Here is a 21,016-nt window from a genome sequence, read left to right as displayed (position 1 = left end):
ATTTTGTTTTATAAAAGCACAGCATTGTCTAACAAAAACTGTGCAAATCAAATTTTCAAGTTTTATTCGAAAATAGGCAATAATTTCTTTTTCTGTCAGTTTGATAGCTTGTAAAATTCAAGTTTATATTGTAGAATTTTAGTAAATTTTGTACAAAGATTGAAATTTAGAATTTTATGAATGCTATTTTTTGCAGAAAGAACTATACTAGAACAAAAAAAGCAAAACAAAAGTAGTCAAACTGCTTTAGAATTGAATAAGGTAGCAAATTATTTATTACGATTGGATAGAAAAATTTCGGCATTTAAGGGCTAAGAAAACAAAATATCGAATATCGAATATCAAAAAATACTGTGTGATAAAAATATGCAAAAGGCATTGCAGTGCACTTTAAAATATTTCTTCAGTTGAAGAGCTCCCGCTCTTTTCTTTACTCCTTCTTCCTTATAGGTTATTCTTTCCTTTCTGCGAATTTGAATTTCAGTGGTATCTGCGGCACAATCATAAACTTCATTTCAAATGCATTTTCTGTTGGATAATTAAATTCAATATGAAAATTTCGCACCAAACGCGCTAAAGTAATTTCCAACTCCATATTGACAATACGTTTCCCCACACAGCTGCGTGGCCCAAAGCCAAAGGGTACATACAAAAATGGATTGCTAATCTGACCTTCTAAAGCTTGAGCGGATTTGTCGTTGCGCAGCCAACGCTCCGGTATGAACTTATCCGGTTGGGGCACATAACGCTCGTCACGCATCAATAAATTTGCACCTATGGATATGTCGGTGCCGGCGGGTATTCGATAACCGCTCAGCGCTACATCACTAGGCAGGCGCCGCACTGTTCCTGGTAGAATAGGGTAGTGGCGCATGGCTCCTTGATGCCGGCACGCAAATACGGCAAGTTTTGCATATTCTTAATTTTAAGTTGTGAATCTTTTTGCGGTAGAATTTGTTTGATTTCCTCAAAGAGTTTTTGTTGCTTATCGGGATTCTTTGCAATGCACAGCAGTAGGCCAGTCAAAGTAGAGCTCGTCTGTGTAATCCAATGACTGAAATTAATTTTCATATCTTTTATTTAGTTTGCGTAGTTGCACTTACCGTATCAATACCAGCTACCATCATATCCAGTGCCATAACAACCGCAAATTTCTTATTGATTTCCAGCTCTTCCGAGAGTACAAAGAATCTGCGTACGGACTTCATGATAGTAACAATTTTTTGTTTTTAGACTTTATGATTTAAGTGGTAAATGAGGCCTATAAAATAGTATATTGAAAAAGAAAATAATTTCGTATTTTATTTCTCACTCCTCCTTCTCGTTCTATAAATTTTTCTATCTCGTTCTTACTCGTCCAATCGGAAAAAATTTTACAACTTGCTGTGTTCAATTTTTAAGTAGGAAAAAAAAATCCGAGTAAAGCGCTTTTGTATTACTGTCTAGTTCAAAATTCCAAAAAAACGTTTTTGTGTTACATAGTATACAAATGTCTTCTTACCTTCAGGCAGAAATAAACGTATGAGCTCCAAATTACTTGGTACCGTGTCACAGTGCGGCCGATTCCCAAAAAGCTGGCCAAAAGTCGAAAAAAAAAGTTTCTAGATAGAGTTTTTTTGTCTTTGGGTTGGCTACAGTAATGTCTTGAGTAGTGAAAACCGTTCATAGCAACGTCCTGTACCCTAAGTATCCTCTGTATTTTCAGTCGCAACGTGGCCTTCATTTGAGCATCGTATTACTGTCGATGAATAGTGAAAGTTGTACACATTTGAAAGATTTTGTAATGGAGTAAATTGAACAAAACCAAATGGAATCATCTTCGGAAGGTTAGTAAAATACGAGAAATCTTTAGTACATATCAATACCTCGACACAAAATTTTTAGCTGCAGCAATACGTAGATACATTTTTTGCAATTTTTTTTATAAAATTTGAGTTTTCAAACTGTATAGTAATACAACGCCGTCATATGCTGCTTTGAAACCTATTAAAGGTTACTCAAAAAAGTAATAGTTACTGAATAAAACAAGATTCAGCTGCTACCACTTGCTACCTTGCGACCCCGAAAACATATAAATTTACATGCATCTTGATTATGTTCTAGAATATACGCTATTTCACGTGAGGGGGCGGCCAATAGGGGTGGAAGCGGGTGGATTTTCAAAATTTTAAGATCAAATTCGTAATCAGCGACCCCGACAACCCCCGAGTAAGAAATTTTGAATCAATTACTTAATTTTTTGAGTTTTGGCCAGCTTTTCGGGAATCGGCCGCACTGTGCGTGTGGACGTGCATTCTCTAAGCTGACGTCAGTTACATTGATTGACTAAGAATGAAATACAACAATAAATACGATTTTAAACAAAGCGAATATTAAACTAAATTTATGACGCAGCTGTTTTTAAGTACCTTGATAACATATCTACAGTTGTTTTTTTTTATTATAGTATTTATTTGTTTAAGAGCGAGATTTGATGATGGTGAAAAAGTTCATATATTGAAAGAATAATACTAAAATATACCAGCCACTAATTCAAACGTACCAAATCGAAGTTCTGGGAGACAATGCCAATTGTGGAATATTTAATAAAATATGCACATACCATATACTTTGCACTTTTACATTCCCTATATCGATTTGTTCACATAAATAGAGTATACGTACGGCATAGATAAGTGACGCCAAAAGTTGTTTATCGAGCTTTTGCCAACGATTAAGTTTGCTTAGCTTGAATAATAATTTTAAAAGTAAATTACCTACGTTTTTCTACCAAATCCTTTTATGAGATATCAAGCGAAACTTTTTTTGAAATACCTCAACTTTTCATCACCTTTCCTCTAAAAGATATTCACCCTTTTTCAAAGTTCGTTGATGGTAGGAGGAAAGGCAACAGCTTACAAGTGGTAGAGAAAGTGTTCAGCCTCAGCACTTCCACCCATACGCTTCTCGGTGATGACACTAACCACTGTAGAAATACAATGAGGGTTCAGTCTTCTTCTTCTCCTTGATTGACACGATAACTGCTTAAGCGTTGTTTGGGTGAGTTTAACAAAGCTCACCAGTTGCATTTTTCTTGTGCTAACCGGCGACAGTTGGAAAGATGAAGCCAAGTCCTCTCCACCTGATTTTGCCAACACAGAGGAGGCCGCCCTCTTCCTCCGCTACCATCAGCTGGTACCGCAGTGAATACTTTGAGACCCGGAGCGGACGACAGGATCCAGCCAACGAAGCCGTTAGATCTTTATTCGTTGCGCTATGTCTCATACAGCTCATCGTTCCATCGCCTGCGATATTCGCCGTTGCCTACGTGCAAAGGTCCAAAAATCTTGCGTAGAATCTTTCTCTCAAGTACTCCAAGCGTTGCTTCATCGGATGTTGTTATCGTCCAAGCTTCTGCGTCATACGTTAGGACGGGCATGATGAGAGTCTTGTAGAGTGTTAGTTTTGTTCATCGAGAGAGGACTTTACTACTCATTTGCCTACTTAGTCCAAAGTAGCACTTGTTGGCAAGAGAGATTCTACTGCGCCGACTGTGTGTTTGATGACAGAAGGTACTTCGTTTTGTTCTCGTTCACTACCAGATATTTTCGATTTGCTTCTTTATCCTGTTTGGAAAAAGGCAGAATTAACAGCGCGGTTATTAAGGCCAACGATGTCAATATCATCGGCAAACGCCAACAATTGTACGCTCTTATAAAAAATTGTTCCTGAGAGATTAAGTTCTGAGGCTCGCACGATCTTGTCCAGCATCAGGTTAAAGAAGTCACACGACAGGGAGTCCCCCTGTCTGATCCTCGTTTGGTATCAAATGGTTCGAAGAGGTATTTTTAAATTCTGACGGCGCTTCCTTTCGTACTGTGGACTGCAGCTTTAAAATCGACAAAAGGATGGTGTGTGTCGAGTCTTCTTTTTCGAAGATTTGATATATTGTGAATATCAGGTCGGTCTGTGAATATCTGTCTAGTTATTTCAAAGGGCAGAGTTACTGATTTAAGATCAGTGCACTTCATAGCCAGCTCAGACAACGTTCGCGGTGTACCGCTCTGCATTCAGTTGCTGCTTAGAAGAAGTGTTATTGTACGGTAGAGATTGTATGGCAACTTAACTGTCGGAGTAGATAATGGTCGATTGTGCAATAACGGATGAGGCCCCTAAACACTATGCAGCATCTTTGAATGCTATTGACTCAGCCTGTAAAATATTAGGTAGGCTTAGCTTCGGCTGCAGTAATTCTGAGTGGATGGCACTCCCGATCATTGTATTTAGTCTTCTGCCGCATCGTGCGGTTTTTCAGGTGGAAGAGCAGTCATTCTTCGGCAGGTTAATAACTAAATAACAGCTCAATAACTAAACCTAAAAGGTAATTCCTCAAGGAGCACCTTAGTACTTTATCACCTTTATATAGGCGCTTCGTTTTATGGTATAAAATATTCTCCATGATTTTTTGAAGAAAGTCGCTTAGGTCGCTTCCGTAACGTAGAATCGATAGTCGCGGGACTGCTGTAACGGCGGGATAGCAACGTTCTTTAATACCTTCAAACATAAAAACTAACTGAGTTTTGGGAGAGGTTTTACAGAATTAGCAAAAATGTATTATAAATAGAGAGAGTGAAAAAATAAACCAAAGTTTGGTGTACATATAACCACATTTTTTTAGTTCTTTGGCGAAATAATGCAAAACTCATCTCTTGAATAGAGGGTGTTTGATATATTTTAATAAACGTCGCTGTAAATTTGTGTTTAATTTAGAACACCAGATGAAAGTATATCATAATTTTACGTTCTCACATCAGTGAACTTAAAATGAAGTGGTTTCGCCGGAACATGAATAATATTTGTCTTAAACATACCCTCTGTGGGGTAGTCATAACCAATTTCAAAATTCCTGATTAATTTAGCCAACGTAATCTTCAATTCTAAAGCTACAATTCATTTGCCAATGCAAATGCGTGGGTCAAAGCCAAATGGCAAAAACACGAAGGGCACATTTTGATTGATTACCCCGCGCAACCAACGTTCCGGCAAGTACTCATTTGGACGACCCTAGGTTTGGTCGTCGCGCTGCAACAAATAAGCTGGCATGGCAACATCCACGCCTTTGGACACTTGATAACCACTGAGTATCACATCTTGAGCAGTTGTGCGAAAATTTCCCGCGGCAACTGGATACAGACGAAAAGCCTCTTTAATGCAAGCGCGTAAATAGGGCAAATTCTTTAGTTTAGCGCTTGTAACGGCGCTATGCTTATCGGGTAAAATACCAAGCACTTCTTCGCGCAGCAGACTTTGTTTTTCGGTATTCTTAGCGAGACTGAGAAGGCAACTCGTCATGGCGGAAGTAGTCTACAATGAAAAAATACTGTTTTGAGAACTTTAGAGCTTAGAATTTGTTAGCTTATCTACTAACCGTATCCACGCCCGCCATCATCATATCCATTGCCATGACTATGGCCACTGTGCGATCGATGCTAATCAGCCGTTGCAATACGCTCTGTTCAACATCGCTCTGTGCCAATTGTGCTGCGTCTCGTTTTATAGCCTCATCGATATAGTGAATTGAGATTTCGGTTAACTCATCTAAAGTGCGTATGACGCGGCGAAAATTCGGTGTAGCCACATACTTCCACAACGATGTCTTCAAGTCCAACTCAAACAGCAGCTCGAAAAATTTGCGCATGCCATCAATGACTGCCTTAGCTTTGGGATGATCAGCGCTATTGTTTATCATACCCAACTCTGTATCGAGCGCCACCAAACACACGGCGTCCATGGCCCAGTAATTGATGTAGCTTTCAAAATCACTGGACATTTCGTGTGTGTGCGAATCACATTTTCGTTTGATTAGCGCCAAAAATTCATCGGCAACTCTATTCATTTTAAGTGCATAGACATTAGTTGCCTTTGGGTTCATCATAACCGGATTGACGGCGGTGCGAAAGTGTGCCCAGCCTTCTCCCTGTCTGTAAGCGAGATAAAAAAGAATTGAATATAAAAAACAACGTTCATTTCAAAGACTTACTTTGCCACTAGCCCCGCAGCATGCTTAAATATTTCGGGTCGATGCACCTGTCGATGGTATTGCACAATGTCGAGGCCCATGCGTATAGGTTGTGGGCCTTCAGTGCGAAAAACTGTCTGGTAATCGTTGGGCTGAAAAGTGAAGAGCCCATCGCGCTTACCAAAAATGCTGGGTATTAAAAATATAAGTGCTGTTCATGGGTAAGAATTATATCGCCCAAATGGAGTACTAGAGGTATGATTCCTAGAGGGAGAAAAGTTTTAAATCAGAAGGAACTGAGAGCGCCTTTGAATGGGAATTTTGTGTGAGGTCAAGGGCATAGCTCAGAATTTAATCGATGAATAGAAGAATATATTAAAGTATTAGTAAAAGGATTTCAGAAAGCAACAATTTAGTAATATATTTAAATAGAGTTGCCATCCTTCTGACAATATGTAAGTTAATATTACGAAGTATCTGTCTAATGAAAGGTAGTTAAAAGACTTTATTTCTGAAATATTGTTATAAAAGGCCATAAAAATATTGTCATTATATTGTTAATATTAAAATGAACTAATAGCCATTCAGCACCCACCGTAGCCAAATGGGTTGGTGCATAACTACCATTCGGAAGTGTGTAGGTTCGAATATCCGTGCAAACAACATCAAATGGTAGAGAGTTTTTTCTAACAGCGGTCGCCCCACGGCAGGCAATGCAAACCTCCGAGTGTTTTTCCGCCATAAAAAACCTCCTAAAACACAAAAAATCATCTGCCGTTCGGAGTTGTCTGGAAACTGTAGGTCCCTCCATTTGTGGAACAACATCAAGACGCACGCCACAAATAGGAGGAGGAGCTCGCCCAAACAGCCAAAAACGGTGTTCACGCCAATTAAATATATATGTATGTATATAATGAAAATTACCTTTTGGCACAAAAACCCTCAATTGACTTACACTCGGTTCACTCTAGCTCACGTTATGTCATCTCTTGAAACTATTGTCACAGCTCCATGGATCTAATGAAAGGTCTCTGAACTCCGTGTTAAGCTACCTTATCTTATGTTATGTTAAAATTATATTTACATATTTGTGGAAGGATATCAAGATGCAGCTCGGCCGAACACCTGTAAAAGGATGTGCACGTCAATTGTCTATGTGTATTTATGGGTATATGTACATATATGCATACCATCTTAAAAACTTGTAAGGTTGCGAAATATTTCTGTCTATCAAAATGTGCCCGTATGTGTTTTTAGAAATCTATATACATATGTATATATAAGTACATAAAAAAATGTTTTTTATTCCTTTTTATGACAGCTAATACTGAATAAATTGATAATTTCTTATTATTTACATTTCTCGAATCACTTCCCACAATATACAATATAATACTTAGCTTACACTGAGTGCACCCTTATCGGCTTATCGCAACAAGTAAGTATTTGGCTTTCTTTGTTAGCCCTTACATGCTTACACATAGATACATAATTAGTATATTTACATATCTGCACATACATGTGTGTATATAGGTGAAATCGATCATATTTACAAATTTCAAACAGCTTTCAATTCAATTCCTTTCTTCATTTCTATTGTATATCTACCTATACCATTGCTTTATCTCCGCATTATTCCTTCCTCTCCTCAAACTTAAATTTCAGTGGTATAGCTGGGATATTAACAATTTTGAGTATGAAAGCGTTCTCCGTGGGATAGTTGAATTCAATTACGAAATTGCGCACCAAACGCGCCAAAGTCACCTCCAACTCCAGATCAACAATACGTTTACCCACACAGCTGCGTGGACCGAAACCGAAAGGAAGATATAGAAATGGATTTTCTATCTGATATTTCTTGCCTTCGGCGTCATTGCGTAACCAACGTTCGGGCATGTATTTATTCGGCTCCTTCACAAAATGTTCATTGCGCAACAATAAATTCGAACTGACCGAGACATCAACTCCAGCTGGAATGTGATAGCCACTCAACACCACATCGGTAGGTAGGCGACGTATTGTGCCCGCAGTTATGGGATGATAGCGCATGCCCTCTTTAATACAAGCGCGCAAATAAGGTAGATTTTGCATATTCTCTATACTCAATTGGGAATCTTTGTTTGGCAGTATACGCTTGAGCTCCTCGAAGAGTTTAGCTTGTTTGTCGGGATTCTTGGCAATACATAATAGGATGCCAGCCAAGGTGGAGCTTGTCTGTGATTGCGATTAGTAATTAATTATATACGTGTGAACTCCATGTAAAAAATATGACATGAAAGTGAACTTACCGTATCAACTCCAGCCATCATCATGTCTAGCGCCATTACCACAGCGATTCGACGATCAATGCGCAATAGTTTCTCCAATACACTCTTCTCCTTACCCACCTCTGAGGTAAGTTTGCCATCTTTATCTGATTCAATTTGCCTCAGCGCCTGATCAATGTAAGTGTTACATAGATCAGTTAGGGTATCTAATGTGTCCATCAGCTTGTAGAATTTTGGTGTTTTGACGATCTTCCAAAAGGATGGTTTTATTTCCAAATCTTCGGAGTAGTCAAAAAAGTTGCGTATCGATTTCAAAAGTAATTTACATTCGGCACTGTCACGATTTTTATGTATCATGCCCAGACGAGTGTTGAGTGCAACACCCACAATGCCTTCCAATGTTAGACGATTGATATCGTCGTGGAAGTCACCAGGTACTTCGAGTGTATCCGGATCACGTGTGTCACGAATTCTGTAAATATGTTCAACAAGGAGACGTGGAAGTGAGAACACTGAATTCAAATATCTACACATATGTATAAACATATATATGTATGCATAAGTATACATGTATATTAAAACAACCTTTCTAGGAACTCATCGTTAATTTCCAATATCGTATTCAGGTAAAGTCTGGCATTTTTCGGCTGCATCAAAATCGGATTAACTGCTGTGCGAATTTTGGCCCAATCCTCGCCAGCTCTACAAGATTGGAAGTTAGTGAAAGTGTGCTCAACATTCTTAAGTACACATTTAATTTCATTTCATTTATTGCTTAAAATCATTTTGGCATAGGAGTTTACAAAGTTAAGTTAAGTACACATACGTTGAGACAAGTCCATTAATGCCTTGAAAGAAGTCTGCGCGATGTACGTTCCGATGGTAGGCGAATGTCTCGAAGCCACGGCGCTCAGGCCATATCCCTTCATTGCGGAATATGATGGGATAGTCTGCTGGATTTAGATCTATTACCGTTTGCGGTTTGCCGAATATGGCGGGAAAGTGGAAAATGTCGCCGTACGGTTTTTGCATTTTTCCTATTGCTTCCATAAATGGTTGCTTAGTATATTCCCCTAAATGGTGGAAAAAATGATGTTAATGTTAGGCAATGAAATTCGAATATTCAAAGAGGTACTTTTTTAAAATATTACCTACTTTACACAAACCCAGTAAAACCAATATAATGTAACTGAAGAAGGTAAATAAATAACTATTTTTATTAATATAGTTATTAACCCTATTTAATGCAGTTGTTAAATCGAAACAATGGTTTTACACTTTTATACTAAACCTCGTCTGTAAAGCTACCTTTTTTACAAGTAAGTATCTACTTTTAAGCAATACTTTTTTTTTTTTTGTAAAAATTTTCTTTTACTAAAAAAAAGGCAAAACTTAAAGAATAGAACCAATTCATTAGAAAACGGGAGTTAATATTTTTATGTTGTTTTAAATAATCAAGAAAATTCACTTGAAAGGAACGCATTTTTAATATTTTTTTCAAAGTACACTTTTTAAATTTATAGAACATATTCAATTTAAATTTGAAATACTTAAATGTACATACTAGAAGTATTTGTACCAACTCTCATAAAAAAAATTCAGAAAACAAACTTCAAAATTATCTTAATTTTCGCTTCCATTTAATGTCAGCTCCTCTAGCCTTTTTTATTTCGAATTCAGAGGCGCACATCCCCAAAAATTATAAAGAAAATTGTCTAAAACTTAAATAGTATACTGTGAGTAGATCCCCATTAGACTCAAATTCGGGTTACCGGATCACAAAAGGGGATTTGAAGCAGACGTAGCCGAAATAAAAAAGCAGCACTTGTGTAATAACTGTCATCTACTCCGACTGTCAAGCGGCAATCAGAGCCCTGGGCTTGATGATGGTGCACACGAAGCAGGTCGGGGAATGCCTAACTTTACTTTCCGTCGCATCCGAAATCTTTGATATGAAGCTGGTCTTAACGAATTTGCAGGGAACTGCGAGGCAGATGAGTTAGCTAGACAAAGAATCTGTGAGGTGATTTTCTCACGAAAGGAAAGGTTTGCAATAAATTGTAAGGTTGCGAATCTTTTTGTCCGTGTGTGGACCGGAGGCCGTGGATACCTTGATCTTCTGAGGTTAACAAAATCTCAGCCTTCGAATGTTGTGAGCGCCCGTGTTCTCCGCGAGGTATACGTGCTGTGAGACTCGGTATTACTTCGAATCCTTTTTGCATTACTTGTATGGAAGATGAGATGGAATTATCTAAGCACCTTCTCTGTAACTATCGGGGCAAAATGCAGGCATCTTGGCTTTAATTTTTTTGCTACGCCTGCTGATATAAAACTTGAAATGAACTTCATCAGCAGCATGAGGCGATTAACGCAACCGTTACTCAGCTGTCGTTCGGTCGTAATTCACAAATACCCAATCCCCCTCCGGCTCCATTTTCACTCCTATTAGTTTCCATATTCCTTCTTATCTCCTTTGGAATGGAATTACAAAGGACGAACTCAATTTCTTTTACTAAGTGTGCCCTCTCTCCGGGCACCTCAACCCATCCTAACCTAATCTAATCTAAAACTTAAAAAAGAACAAAAACAAAAAACAATCAGAAAGCGCAACGTAAAATTACCATTTATACTAAACCGTACCGCCTCAAGCTACTTATAAAATTTACCAGATGTGTGATATTTAAACCTGATATATCCACAGGTGTAGCGGATAAGTGACAGCCCATCTGTCTGAATTTTAGCCCGACGAGACCAAGGTAACTGAGAAGAAGGTGTTGAGACGATTCCAGCTCATCTTCCACATAACTTTTTGTTATATTGGTATACTCTTCATATGAACGTGTATGAAGTTTCATTACAATCTGCCAGTTCATAATTGTTTACCAGCCATTTAGTATCGACGTGTCACAGTATTTTCTACAATGGAAAAAATCAAGTATCGTGCAGTGACTGAATTTTTATATTTGGAAGGTTTAAAAGCAAAAGAAATTTATCAGCGAATGTTGAAAGTATATAAGGACTTTCCGCCACCAATTAGTACAGTAGATAGATGGCATGCTGATTTTCATTGTGGTCGTACAAGCCTTGAAGCTAATCCACGTCAAAGACGTCCAAAAACAGTAAGAACAGCAAAAATCGCAGAAAAAATACTGGATATTGTATTGGATAATCATCGAGTGACTAATAGAGGTTTAGTAGAAGTCCTAGGCATCTCATTGGACAGTGTAAGCAATATTTTGACAGAAGTATTGGGTTTCAGAAGGCTGTGTGCCCAATGGGTGCCGCATGCGCTACCAGTGGAACAAAAATACATTCGAATGCGACTTTCGCATTAACATTTAGAGGATTTCTGAGAAAATAAAGTAGATTTTGTGCATCGATTCATCACTATGGATGAGACTTGGGTCTATCACCATGATCCTTAATCAAAACGAGAGGCTGAAGAGTCGTATGAACCGGATTCTTCGGCTCCGAAACGAGTTCGTGTCAAGAAATCGGCCAAGAAGGTGTTAGAATCCGTTTTTTGGGATGCGAAAGAAATTTTGTTTGTGAACTACTTGTAAACTGGTAAACAATAAATTCTCAATATTATTGCAACCTTATAGAACAGCTGAATGAAAAAGGAAAAGGCAAAAGAAAAACTTTTAGTCTGTTCCAATACTCCGGTATTTAGTCAGAAATAGGGAGAAAGATTTTACTGCAGTAGTAGAATAGAATATTTGCTTAATACGATAGCATCAACACCTTTCTATGCTAATTGGCGCAAACTGCTCTCGTCTTTCATAATTTCTGGTGCCCATGGTAATCCACACTTGCTCTATGGCGCTGGTACGGATAGTGCGCTGTTAGAGTCATTGCACCGCGCTGTGCAGTATTGGCGTGCTTTTTATATTTATGATGTAATAATATAATAATATTTATCTAAGTAAGGTGGAAAGCAACACGAGTGCCACGTTTGGGCAAATTTTATTAATTCTTTATTGCGTGATATTAAATCTTTATACAGTGTATTCTCTCCCAACGGTCACCTCTCTTAAGCGGACACTCCCCATAAGCCGACTCTTTTTTCAGTACTTCCCACAAATCCTTAAGAATTAAGAGAGCAAATGTTTTTCTCTTGAGCGGAGTGCATGGGCGGACGGATATTCCACTCCCTTCATCTCTGTGAGCATTTTTGTATATATTGTATATATCGCACCCTAAATACAAAAGGGTCACAACTCAAAATGTACTTCTGCTCAAATATGAACGAGACGTTATCAATAAAACGGTCCGCGGATGACATATGGCAAAAATATATTTTTTGTTTTTTGGTAGGGCTGTTATAAGCTTACATGGCAAATTGCAGCGTGATATGTCACATAGTTTGTTTTCTGTGCTACTGTAAACAAGTCAAGCTCGAGTGTGGACAATTTTGAGTTGTGCCCCTTTTGTATTTAGGGTGCGATATCTATATCTATCTCGATTCCTTAATGTTGCTACAAAATGATGCTAATCCAATACTATTGGACACAAGAGCGTGCGGGTGTAAACAAACCCACGAATATTTAAGTTGAATGAAATTACGCGTATTTTGAATGTAAGTCTGTAGATGAATTTGCCCACTAAAGGGTTAAGAAAAACAGTTTTGTTGTTGTATGAGCTTTGTTATGATTTTATTACGCGATCACTGTTATAAACGGTTCTTAGCAAGCAATGCCATGCATGAGTGTTATGTATATGGTCATGTGTCCAAGTTAGACAAACCTCTTCAATGTCACTTCAAGAACTAAACTTTATTTCAATCCAGTTACATTAATAACTTATAACTATGCTCTTACTTTCTATTTACTTATTACAGTTACATTAATAACTTATAACTATGCTCTTACTTTCTATTTACTTATTACAGTTACATTAATAACTTATAACTATGCTCTTACTTTCTATTTACTTATTACAGTTACATTAATAACTTATAACTATGCTCTTACTTTCTATTTACTTATTACAGTTACATTAATAACTTATAACTATGCTCTTACTTTCTATTTACTTATTAATTATTCTCTTTATTTTTAATATTTAACAGTTGTTGTTTCTTTTGTTATTAACATTACCTTAGACTAACCTTAAATGTAACTATGTAACTATATGACACCTCCACCACCAGATTAGGCAGTCCCTGCTGAATCGAACTATAAATATTTTTATAAAAAAAAATCATGTATTTTTAAATAGGTTTTTTCGCTTCACTTGCGTTTTATATATTTTATTAAATTTCTTATCTTTAGGTACTAAATGGTTTCCTTCTTGCACATAGTTCGTAACTTTTTTGTACTTTGGCTTAGGTTTACTTACACGATTATTATTAACAATTTCATTAGCAAAATTTTCAGTAGAAACTTTTTTCAATTTTCTGTTTAACATTTCAATTTTTTTAGTCTTTTCGGCATGTATTAATTTTGAAAGGTTTGATAGCTCTTCTTTTGAAATTAAGTTATTAATACGATCAATAGGACGATTTTTGGTAGTTGAGTGAATTGTGTTATTATATGACACTATTGCTTTAAAAACTTTTTCGGAAGTATCATCTTTATTTTCCTTATCAGCATTAAATAATCTAATGTGTTCATTAAGGGTATTATGGAGTCTCTCAACATCTGAATTACCTGTCTTCAAGTAAGCAGTTGTAGTATGCATGGCAATATTTTGCTCTTTCAAAAACTCTCGAATGGCAATTGTATCAACCTCGTTATCTACTACAAGTAATTTTAGCTTTCCTAAATATTGAATTCTTTCTTTTAAAGCTTTGACTAAAGAAATCCAGGTCCTGTCCTCTAAATAATGAGCTGTGGCGTATTTTGTGAGCTTATCAATACTTGTTAGATACATCACCCCGCGCTGGGGAAACCATATATCTACATGAACAATTCCATTATGTGTTTCTGGAGTTGGAGTTATATTTAAACTATGCTTTATTGGAGCTCTATCGTATTTAGCTATATTAATTTACAAGCTTCGCAATTATTAATGTATTTTTGAACTTCCTTCTGAAATTTAGGAAAATAGTAATACCTTTTTAGTTCAGAAAATACTTCTGTTATGCCTCGATGATTGTTTTTTAAATGTTCTTTCTCTATTATTTGTAAAAGCTTTTGCCTATTAGTAACATCCTCTACCAGTAAGTTAGATTTAAGTACTTTAAGATTTTCATTTTTCGCGAAATAATTTATATATCTTAGTTGGAATTCCTTAAACAATTCAAATTGTGGGCAATAAATAACTGCTAATCCTTTAATTGGAAGTTTTTCCTTCATAAAATTTAAAATATTATTTATATCTTTTATTTTTAAGGTATGCCGAATTTTATTTCTGAAAATTATTTCAGTTTTACATGAGTTTTTATCAGAAGGATAGATTATCAACTGCGTTTTAAAAATGTTAACAGGCTGTTCGGTTATTTTAATGTAATCTGTATCATCGCTTTCTGCGCTATATACAGTGTATAAATCCTCATCAAATATCTCGTTAAGATTTATTTCCATTTCAGTTTCTGAATCTACGACGTTAAGTTTACTTAAACCATCTGCAATAACATTTTCCTTACCTCTTATATAGCTGATATCAAAATCGAATTCGTTAAGCTTTATCTTCCACCTCTGTAATTTGGAATTAGGTTCCTTTATATTATTCAGCCATACTAATGGACGGTGATCCGTCTTGATTGAGAATCTTCGACCGAAAAGATATGGACGGAAATATTTTGTGGCCCAAACTATTGCGAGTAATTCTTTTTCTATCGTACTATAATTTTTCTCGTGTTCATTTAAGGTACGACTTGCAAAAGAAACTACTCTTTCTCCTTGCATCAGTGCTGCTCCTAAAGCATAATTACTTGCATCGGTAACCAACGTAAACGGTTTGCTAAAGTCTGGGTGGATAAGTATGGGATAATTTTTTTATTAATGTTTTTAATTTTTCAAAAGCAGCCTTGAAATCTTTATCATTAGCTTTAATCTTTGCGCCTTGCTTTAAATATTTTATTAAATGATATGCTATTTTCGAATAGTCTTTAATAAAACGCCTGTAGTAGCCCGTTATTCCCAAAACAGATTTTATATCTTTCTGCGTAACTTCCTAGGTAACTCTATATCTTCCTAGGTAACTCTATTTTATCAATTGCTTTTACTTTTTCCGGATTTGGTTTGATTCCGGAAGAGGTGACAACATGCCCTAAAAATTCGGTTTCTCTTTTAAGAAAATTACACTTATCTAATTGTACTTTTAAATTTGCTTCAGCTAAACGTTTAAAAACTTTATCAATGGCTTCCAAGTGCTCCTCTATACTCGTTGAAAAAATCAGTACATCATCTAAATAAACTAGACAAATTAAACCTATATATTCGTTTAAAACATTATTTATCATCCGTTGAAATGTAGCCGGTGAATTACGAAGGCCAAATGGCATGCGTAAAAATTCATAATGGCCATTAGCTGTCGAAAATGCTGTCTTCGGAATGTCATCGGGGTGCATTTCAACTTGATGAAAACCCTTGGCCAAATCTAGGGTTGTAAAATATTGGCTTCTTCCTAATTTATCAAATATGTCGTCCATATTTGGAATAGGAAACCTATCTTCAATGGTAATATCATTCAACTTCCGGTAGTCTATTACAATGCGCCACATTTGTTTATTGTAAACGTCTAATTTTTTGGGAACTACCCATATTGGGCTATTGTATGGACTATTTGAATTTCTTATTATACCCTGCCTAAGCATGTCTGCAATTTGCCTATCAACTTCCTCTTTATGTACTTCCGGATATCTATATAAACGAGAATAAACCGGTACGTCGTGTTTCGTTTTTATTATATGCTTAATTTCATTTGTGAAAGTTAAATTATCATTGTTATCGTAAAACACATTTTTATATTTATTTAGTAATTTCATCAACTTTTCTTTTTCAAACTTAAAATATTGTAGTTTTTAATTTCGCTGTTGAAAAATTGAATGTTACTATCTTTATACGATGCTTCATTATAAATTTCTTCCTCTTCCGATAAAATTAAAGTTATTGCAGCGTTTTTGGTAATTAATTGTCTATTTGGAAAATCGATTATGCAGCCTAAATCTTTCAGAATATTGTTACCAATTAGTCCATCAAATTTGTTATTGAAATTACATTCTAAAAACTCGCAATAGTAACCACTAAAGTTAAATTCATTAAATATTGGGATTTTACAGAGTTTTGTTAAAAGTGTTTCTGTACCTAGAGCTTTGGCTATTACGTTAACATCTTGTTTCCATTTAGGGTGACAAATGTTATTATTAATTAGACTGAACTCAGCTCCAGTATCGATAACAAATTTTAATTTTTTTGAGGGGTTATCTATTATTATATAGGGTAGTTTTGCTCGGCTGCATTTAGAAAATTTACACTTGAACTACCAATCTCCATAGGTTCGACCTGAGAATTTGATCTATTGAAGGCCTGAACTTGTCTTGATCCATTTGGAGTGGCTTGATTGCAACTTCGGTCATTTGTTTTATAGAGAAAACTTCTATTATCATTTTGTGCGGAATTTGACTGCCTGGTTCTGTTTGAATTATTTGAATTATGCAAATTATTTTGATTAAAACGAAAAGGATTGGCTTGCAATTGTTGTTGGTTACCATATGGGAAATTATTGTTCACTCTTAAACTATTACATGAATTATAATTCCTACAGAGATTATCATTTTGATATTGATACATACGCTTGCAGCTGTCTTTTTCGCTTTTAATAAATGGTTTGCTATTTCTATGGTCGTTACTAAAATTCGTTTTTACAGTGTAAAAACTACTATTTCGTGGTGGTCCAAATTGACTGTAGTTTTGATGCCTGGCATCAAGTATTATTTTGTATGCATCTTCTAAATTTTTAGGGTCTCTGGCAGTGTACGCGTTGGCTCGGGTAAATGATCTCTAAAAGTTTTGAGAGCAATTCTATTAACTTCTTCTGTTGTATTCGTTTTATCACCATGTGTTAAATTTCTATTATGTATTTTATTTGCTAGCTTATTAATTTCAAAGTAATAGTTTTCAATTGTTGCCTGTAGTCTGTACGTTTTTAAGTTATCCATTAAATCATTACTACTCTCCTTTTCGCCGAAATTATTAATGAGTATTTCTTTCAAAATGGGCCAATCATTCACATTAGAGTATCTATGAATCGCTTCTCGCGTTCTACCTACACATTTATTTTTTATGTAACCGAAAATTACATTTCTATCTTTATTATCAAAATCGTCATATAGCGGTACGATATTTTCTATCTGTTTTATAAAGTCCGGCAATTGATTTGAATCATTACCATCAAAGCTTTCAATATTCTTAATACAAGTCAATATTAAATTGAACCTACTTATGGTTAAAGAGTCCATTATGTTTATTGTTGTGAGAAATTAAAAGAATGTGTAGTAAAATGTGTTTGAATGAGCTTTTAAGCTTTTATTAAAAATACTAATGAATAAATAGAAATTATGTCTACATACACATACATATATGTAAATGTAGGTACTATGAATGAGTAGCAAAGTGTGAGCGTTGTTAGTACGATCTCTCTTTTTTTTTTATTGTGTTTATTTGTGCAAATTGAAATGAATAATTATTTATGTGTATACATATATTAGTTTATTCATACCTTGTGCTTAATAAATGAGAAATGTAATCGCTCTAATTGTCTCAACTTCTCTGCTCTGCTAATACGTGTGGTGAGGTCACTGCTTATACTTCCGCTATTACTTGCCGATTTGTGACGATGCTGAGCTTCCGCTTATGCTCGAATTCGAAACTACACACATACATACGTATGTATGAATGGGTATTATTGAAGAGATTTTGTGAATGACAACATTATATTTCATTCTTTTTGAAAGTAATTGATGTTCTACATTGTTATTGTCTTATGCACATATGTGTTTGATTATGCACTACTATTTGACTGTCTCTTAAAGTTGCGGTGTAATAAATAATCTACTTTAATTTTTGTTTTTGTATACGAATTGTCTCCGTGGGAGTAAGTATTTTTATAACGTTAAATTTATTCACTCTCTTCGAAATAACTGATGATTTAATTAATTTTCTCAAAATTCCAATAACGGGAAATGTACATACTTTGCGATTTCGAAAGAAATGCTGCTTCACGAGAACAAATTTGTTTTTCTCTGACCTTGAGAAAGTTCAAAAGAGTAGAGTCTACAAATATTTATTGTTGTAACTTGCACCCATCAACTAACGGGATAGCGAAAAAATTGTGTATGCCCTTCTTCTTTCAGCTAAAGTTTTAATTTCACTTATTTATATTCTTTTTCCTTAAATAGTTCGTAATGTTTTTTTGATTTTATTTCACTTTTTCATAATATATATTAGTTCAAAAGAGTAAAGTTTTAATTGCACTTATCATTGCGACATATTTATAACCATGTTTTAAAAGTTTCAATACTAGCACTCAGTTCAAAGTTAAAACTGAATTTTTAAATTTTTTCTCAATGTCTTTTACTAAATTTGTTTATTAAATTTGTTTCACCATTAAAAATTTAATTTTATTTGCCCTTTAGCTTTAACATAAATGACTCTTGCCAGATTATGTATTTTTTATCCTCGTCGCCAGTCATGTGCCCAAGTTAGACAAACCTCTTCAATGTCACTTCAAGAACTAAACTTTATTTCAATCCAGTTACATTAATAACTTATAACTATGCTCTTACTTCCTATTTACTTATTACAGTTACATTAATAACTTATAACTATGCTCTTACTTTCTATTTACTTATTACAGTTACATTAACAACTTATAACTATGCTCTTACTTTCTATTTACTTATTAATTATTTTCTTTATTTTTAATATTTAACAGTTGTTGTTTCTTTTGTTATTAACATTACCTTAGACTAACCTTAAATGTAACTATGTAACTATATGACAATATACGAGTATGTAATATGTGGTACGCTCGCTTTATTTGCTTTAATTTCTAAATGCCGTCGTCGTCGGTTTGTTTCTGATATTAACAATACGTACATAAATTAAAATTTGTATGTGAGTAAATTAAATAATTTCTTAATAATATGTAGTATATAAACTTGTGGACAAAATAATGGAATCGCGATGTGTTTTTTTTAATTATTTAAAATATAATTCATTATTTATTTAAACTACAATATTATCTTTCTATAAAAATATAGCCCATTATACAATAAAATAAAATAAATAAAAGTTTCGGTGCGGTGTTGCGCGTTTTCTCGAAATACAAAAAAAAAGTGCGTGTAGCTTAGTATATGGTACATAACAGAAGTGAAACTGTCAAGGCAGACAAGGAAAGAGGAAGAGACCCGAGAAAGAATGAGAGAGAGAGAGACAGAGACAAATATTATATATGTGTAATCAATTTCACAACATCTGCAGAGAATACAAATAGACAAAATTTACAAAAATAAGCACAAAACACGAAAATGAATAATAATGCACGTGGTATATCAACTGCGTATATATAGCGTCTGTCGCCAAAGTGTACTGCCACAGCACTCACAATACGAACTGTCGTATTCTAACTATACGTTGCTCTCTCTCGCTCCGATGTATTAGCGTGGCGTTAGAGCCGTCCATCGACGTCTAAGAAGTTTCACGTGAAAAATATACATATATAATGTGATACATCAATAATAAGCAATTACTAGGTATGTCGTGCAAGAAAGGCGCTTTAAAATTTAATCAAAAATCACATAAATTGCTTATTTCTATAGTAAATAAAAGTTCGGCACTTAAGGTTAATGACTGTACGGTGATGGGGATTTACAAGTAGGCATACAATGTTTTTCTATTTTGCACTAATAAGAATTTACCACTATTTTGTTCAATGATATATACATTTTCTTACCTCCTGGCATAAAACCACGTATTAGTTCATATTTGCTTGGACCGGGCATCTCCGAAAACGGACGCGCATTTTCCAAATTATCCGAAGCAATAGCTTTTTCACTTAACTATAAATCTCAATTCCGCACAAAAAAAAATAAAAATGAAAAAAAATAAAGAAAATAACAGAGTAAAAAATACCAAACATAAATTTATATAAATATATAATAACAATAATTGCCATTAAAGCAACCTGGGGCTGTGGCACCGCTGCCGCATATCGCCTTAACGAAGTCGCCCTCAACGAACGTCCCATCATTGGCATTAGATAATGCGATAACATTTTGTGAGTACAATTTAATAATTATTCAAACACTTTGAAAACAAATATAAATACGCATAAAGCGACAAGCAAATTTCGACTCGTCACACTCGTCCGAAAAAAGTTAGAACTGAACACCTCAACGTTTGCAAACTAACTGATCCACTTGTTATGAGGCGCATATAAATATTTGTTTGCTATCTACTTACACAGTTGCTATTCTAAGCAAGATAGGAATTGAATTTGTTAAGCCCATCGCGCATGGCAAATGAAAAATATTTTGATTAGTTGTTATTTGAATATTTTATACCCAACAACGCATTCGAGTTCAGAGCTTTCAGTTGATAAAGCGAAAAATTAACTTATGAAAGAAAACCACTACATTTATATGCTATATAATATTATGATAAATATATGTAATCCAGAAAATGTTAATTCATTGTAAAATATTCTACTGTTCTTTTATTTATTATTTCCTTTAATTCTGAAATAAAAGCCGTAATAATCCTCTTTTCTTTCGAAATGTGTTAAGTTGGACTTGGCGATTGTT

The 21,016-nt window shown here is 35.0% G+C and overlaps 1 protein-coding gene and 2 pseudogenes across 1 annotated transcript; all 3 read right to left on the bottom strand.

The window, feature by feature from the left end:
* The window catches only part of LOC128854893 (probable cytochrome P450 12e1, mitochondrial), a 38,864-nt pseudogene extending 34,090 nt beyond the window's left edge, over positions 1-4,774 (bottom strand).
* LOC128854894 (cytochrome P450 CYP12A2-like) lies at positions 273-7,217 on the bottom strand (annotated as a pseudogene).
* Positions 7,218-7,278: 61 nt separating this feature from the next.
* Positions 7,279-20,634, bottom strand: LOC128854890 (probable cytochrome P450 12e1, mitochondrial). Its single transcript, XM_054089346.1, has 6 exons — positions 20,398-20,634; positions 20,167-20,272; positions 9,092-9,338; positions 8,851-8,967; positions 8,287-8,737; positions 7,279-8,212 (listed from the first exon to the last, which is right to left on the bottom strand). The coding sequence occupies exons 1-6, from the start codon at positions 20,485-20,487 to the stop codon at positions 7,631-7,633; spliced, it is 1,593 nt and encodes a 530-aa protein (XP_053945321.1). The 5' UTR covers positions 20,488-20,634; the 3' UTR covers positions 7,279-7,630.
* Positions 20,635-21,016: the final 382 nt, after the last annotated feature.

This window comes from Anastrepha ludens, chromosome 2 (assembly GCF_028408465.1).
Source record: "Anastrepha ludens isolate Willacy chromosome 2, idAnaLude1.1, whole genome shotgun sequence".
In the NCBI taxonomy this organism is placed as follows: Eukaryota; Metazoa; Arthropoda; class Insecta; order Diptera; family Tephritidae; genus Anastrepha; species Anastrepha ludens.
The sequence above is the reverse complement of the archived record's forward strand: the minus strand, read 5'-3'. Positions and strand labels throughout refer to the sequence as shown.

What these genes read in the sequence shown, in the direction of transcription:
- LOC128854890 (XM_054089346.1), bottom strand. Translation starts at nt 20,487, where the DNA reads ATGTTATCGCATTATCTAATGCCAATGATGGGACGTTCGTTGAGGGCG. An exon ending in ATTAATGGACTTGTCTCAAC is followed by an intron (nt 8,968 to 9,091) that starts GTATGTGTACTT and finishes CCAATCTTGTAG; the next exon opens with AGCTGGCGAGGATTGGGCCA. An exon ending in AACGATGAGTTCCTAGAAAG is followed by an intron (nt 8,738 to 8,850) that starts GTTGTTTTAATA and finishes ACATATTTACAG; the next exon opens with AATTCGTGACACACGTGATC.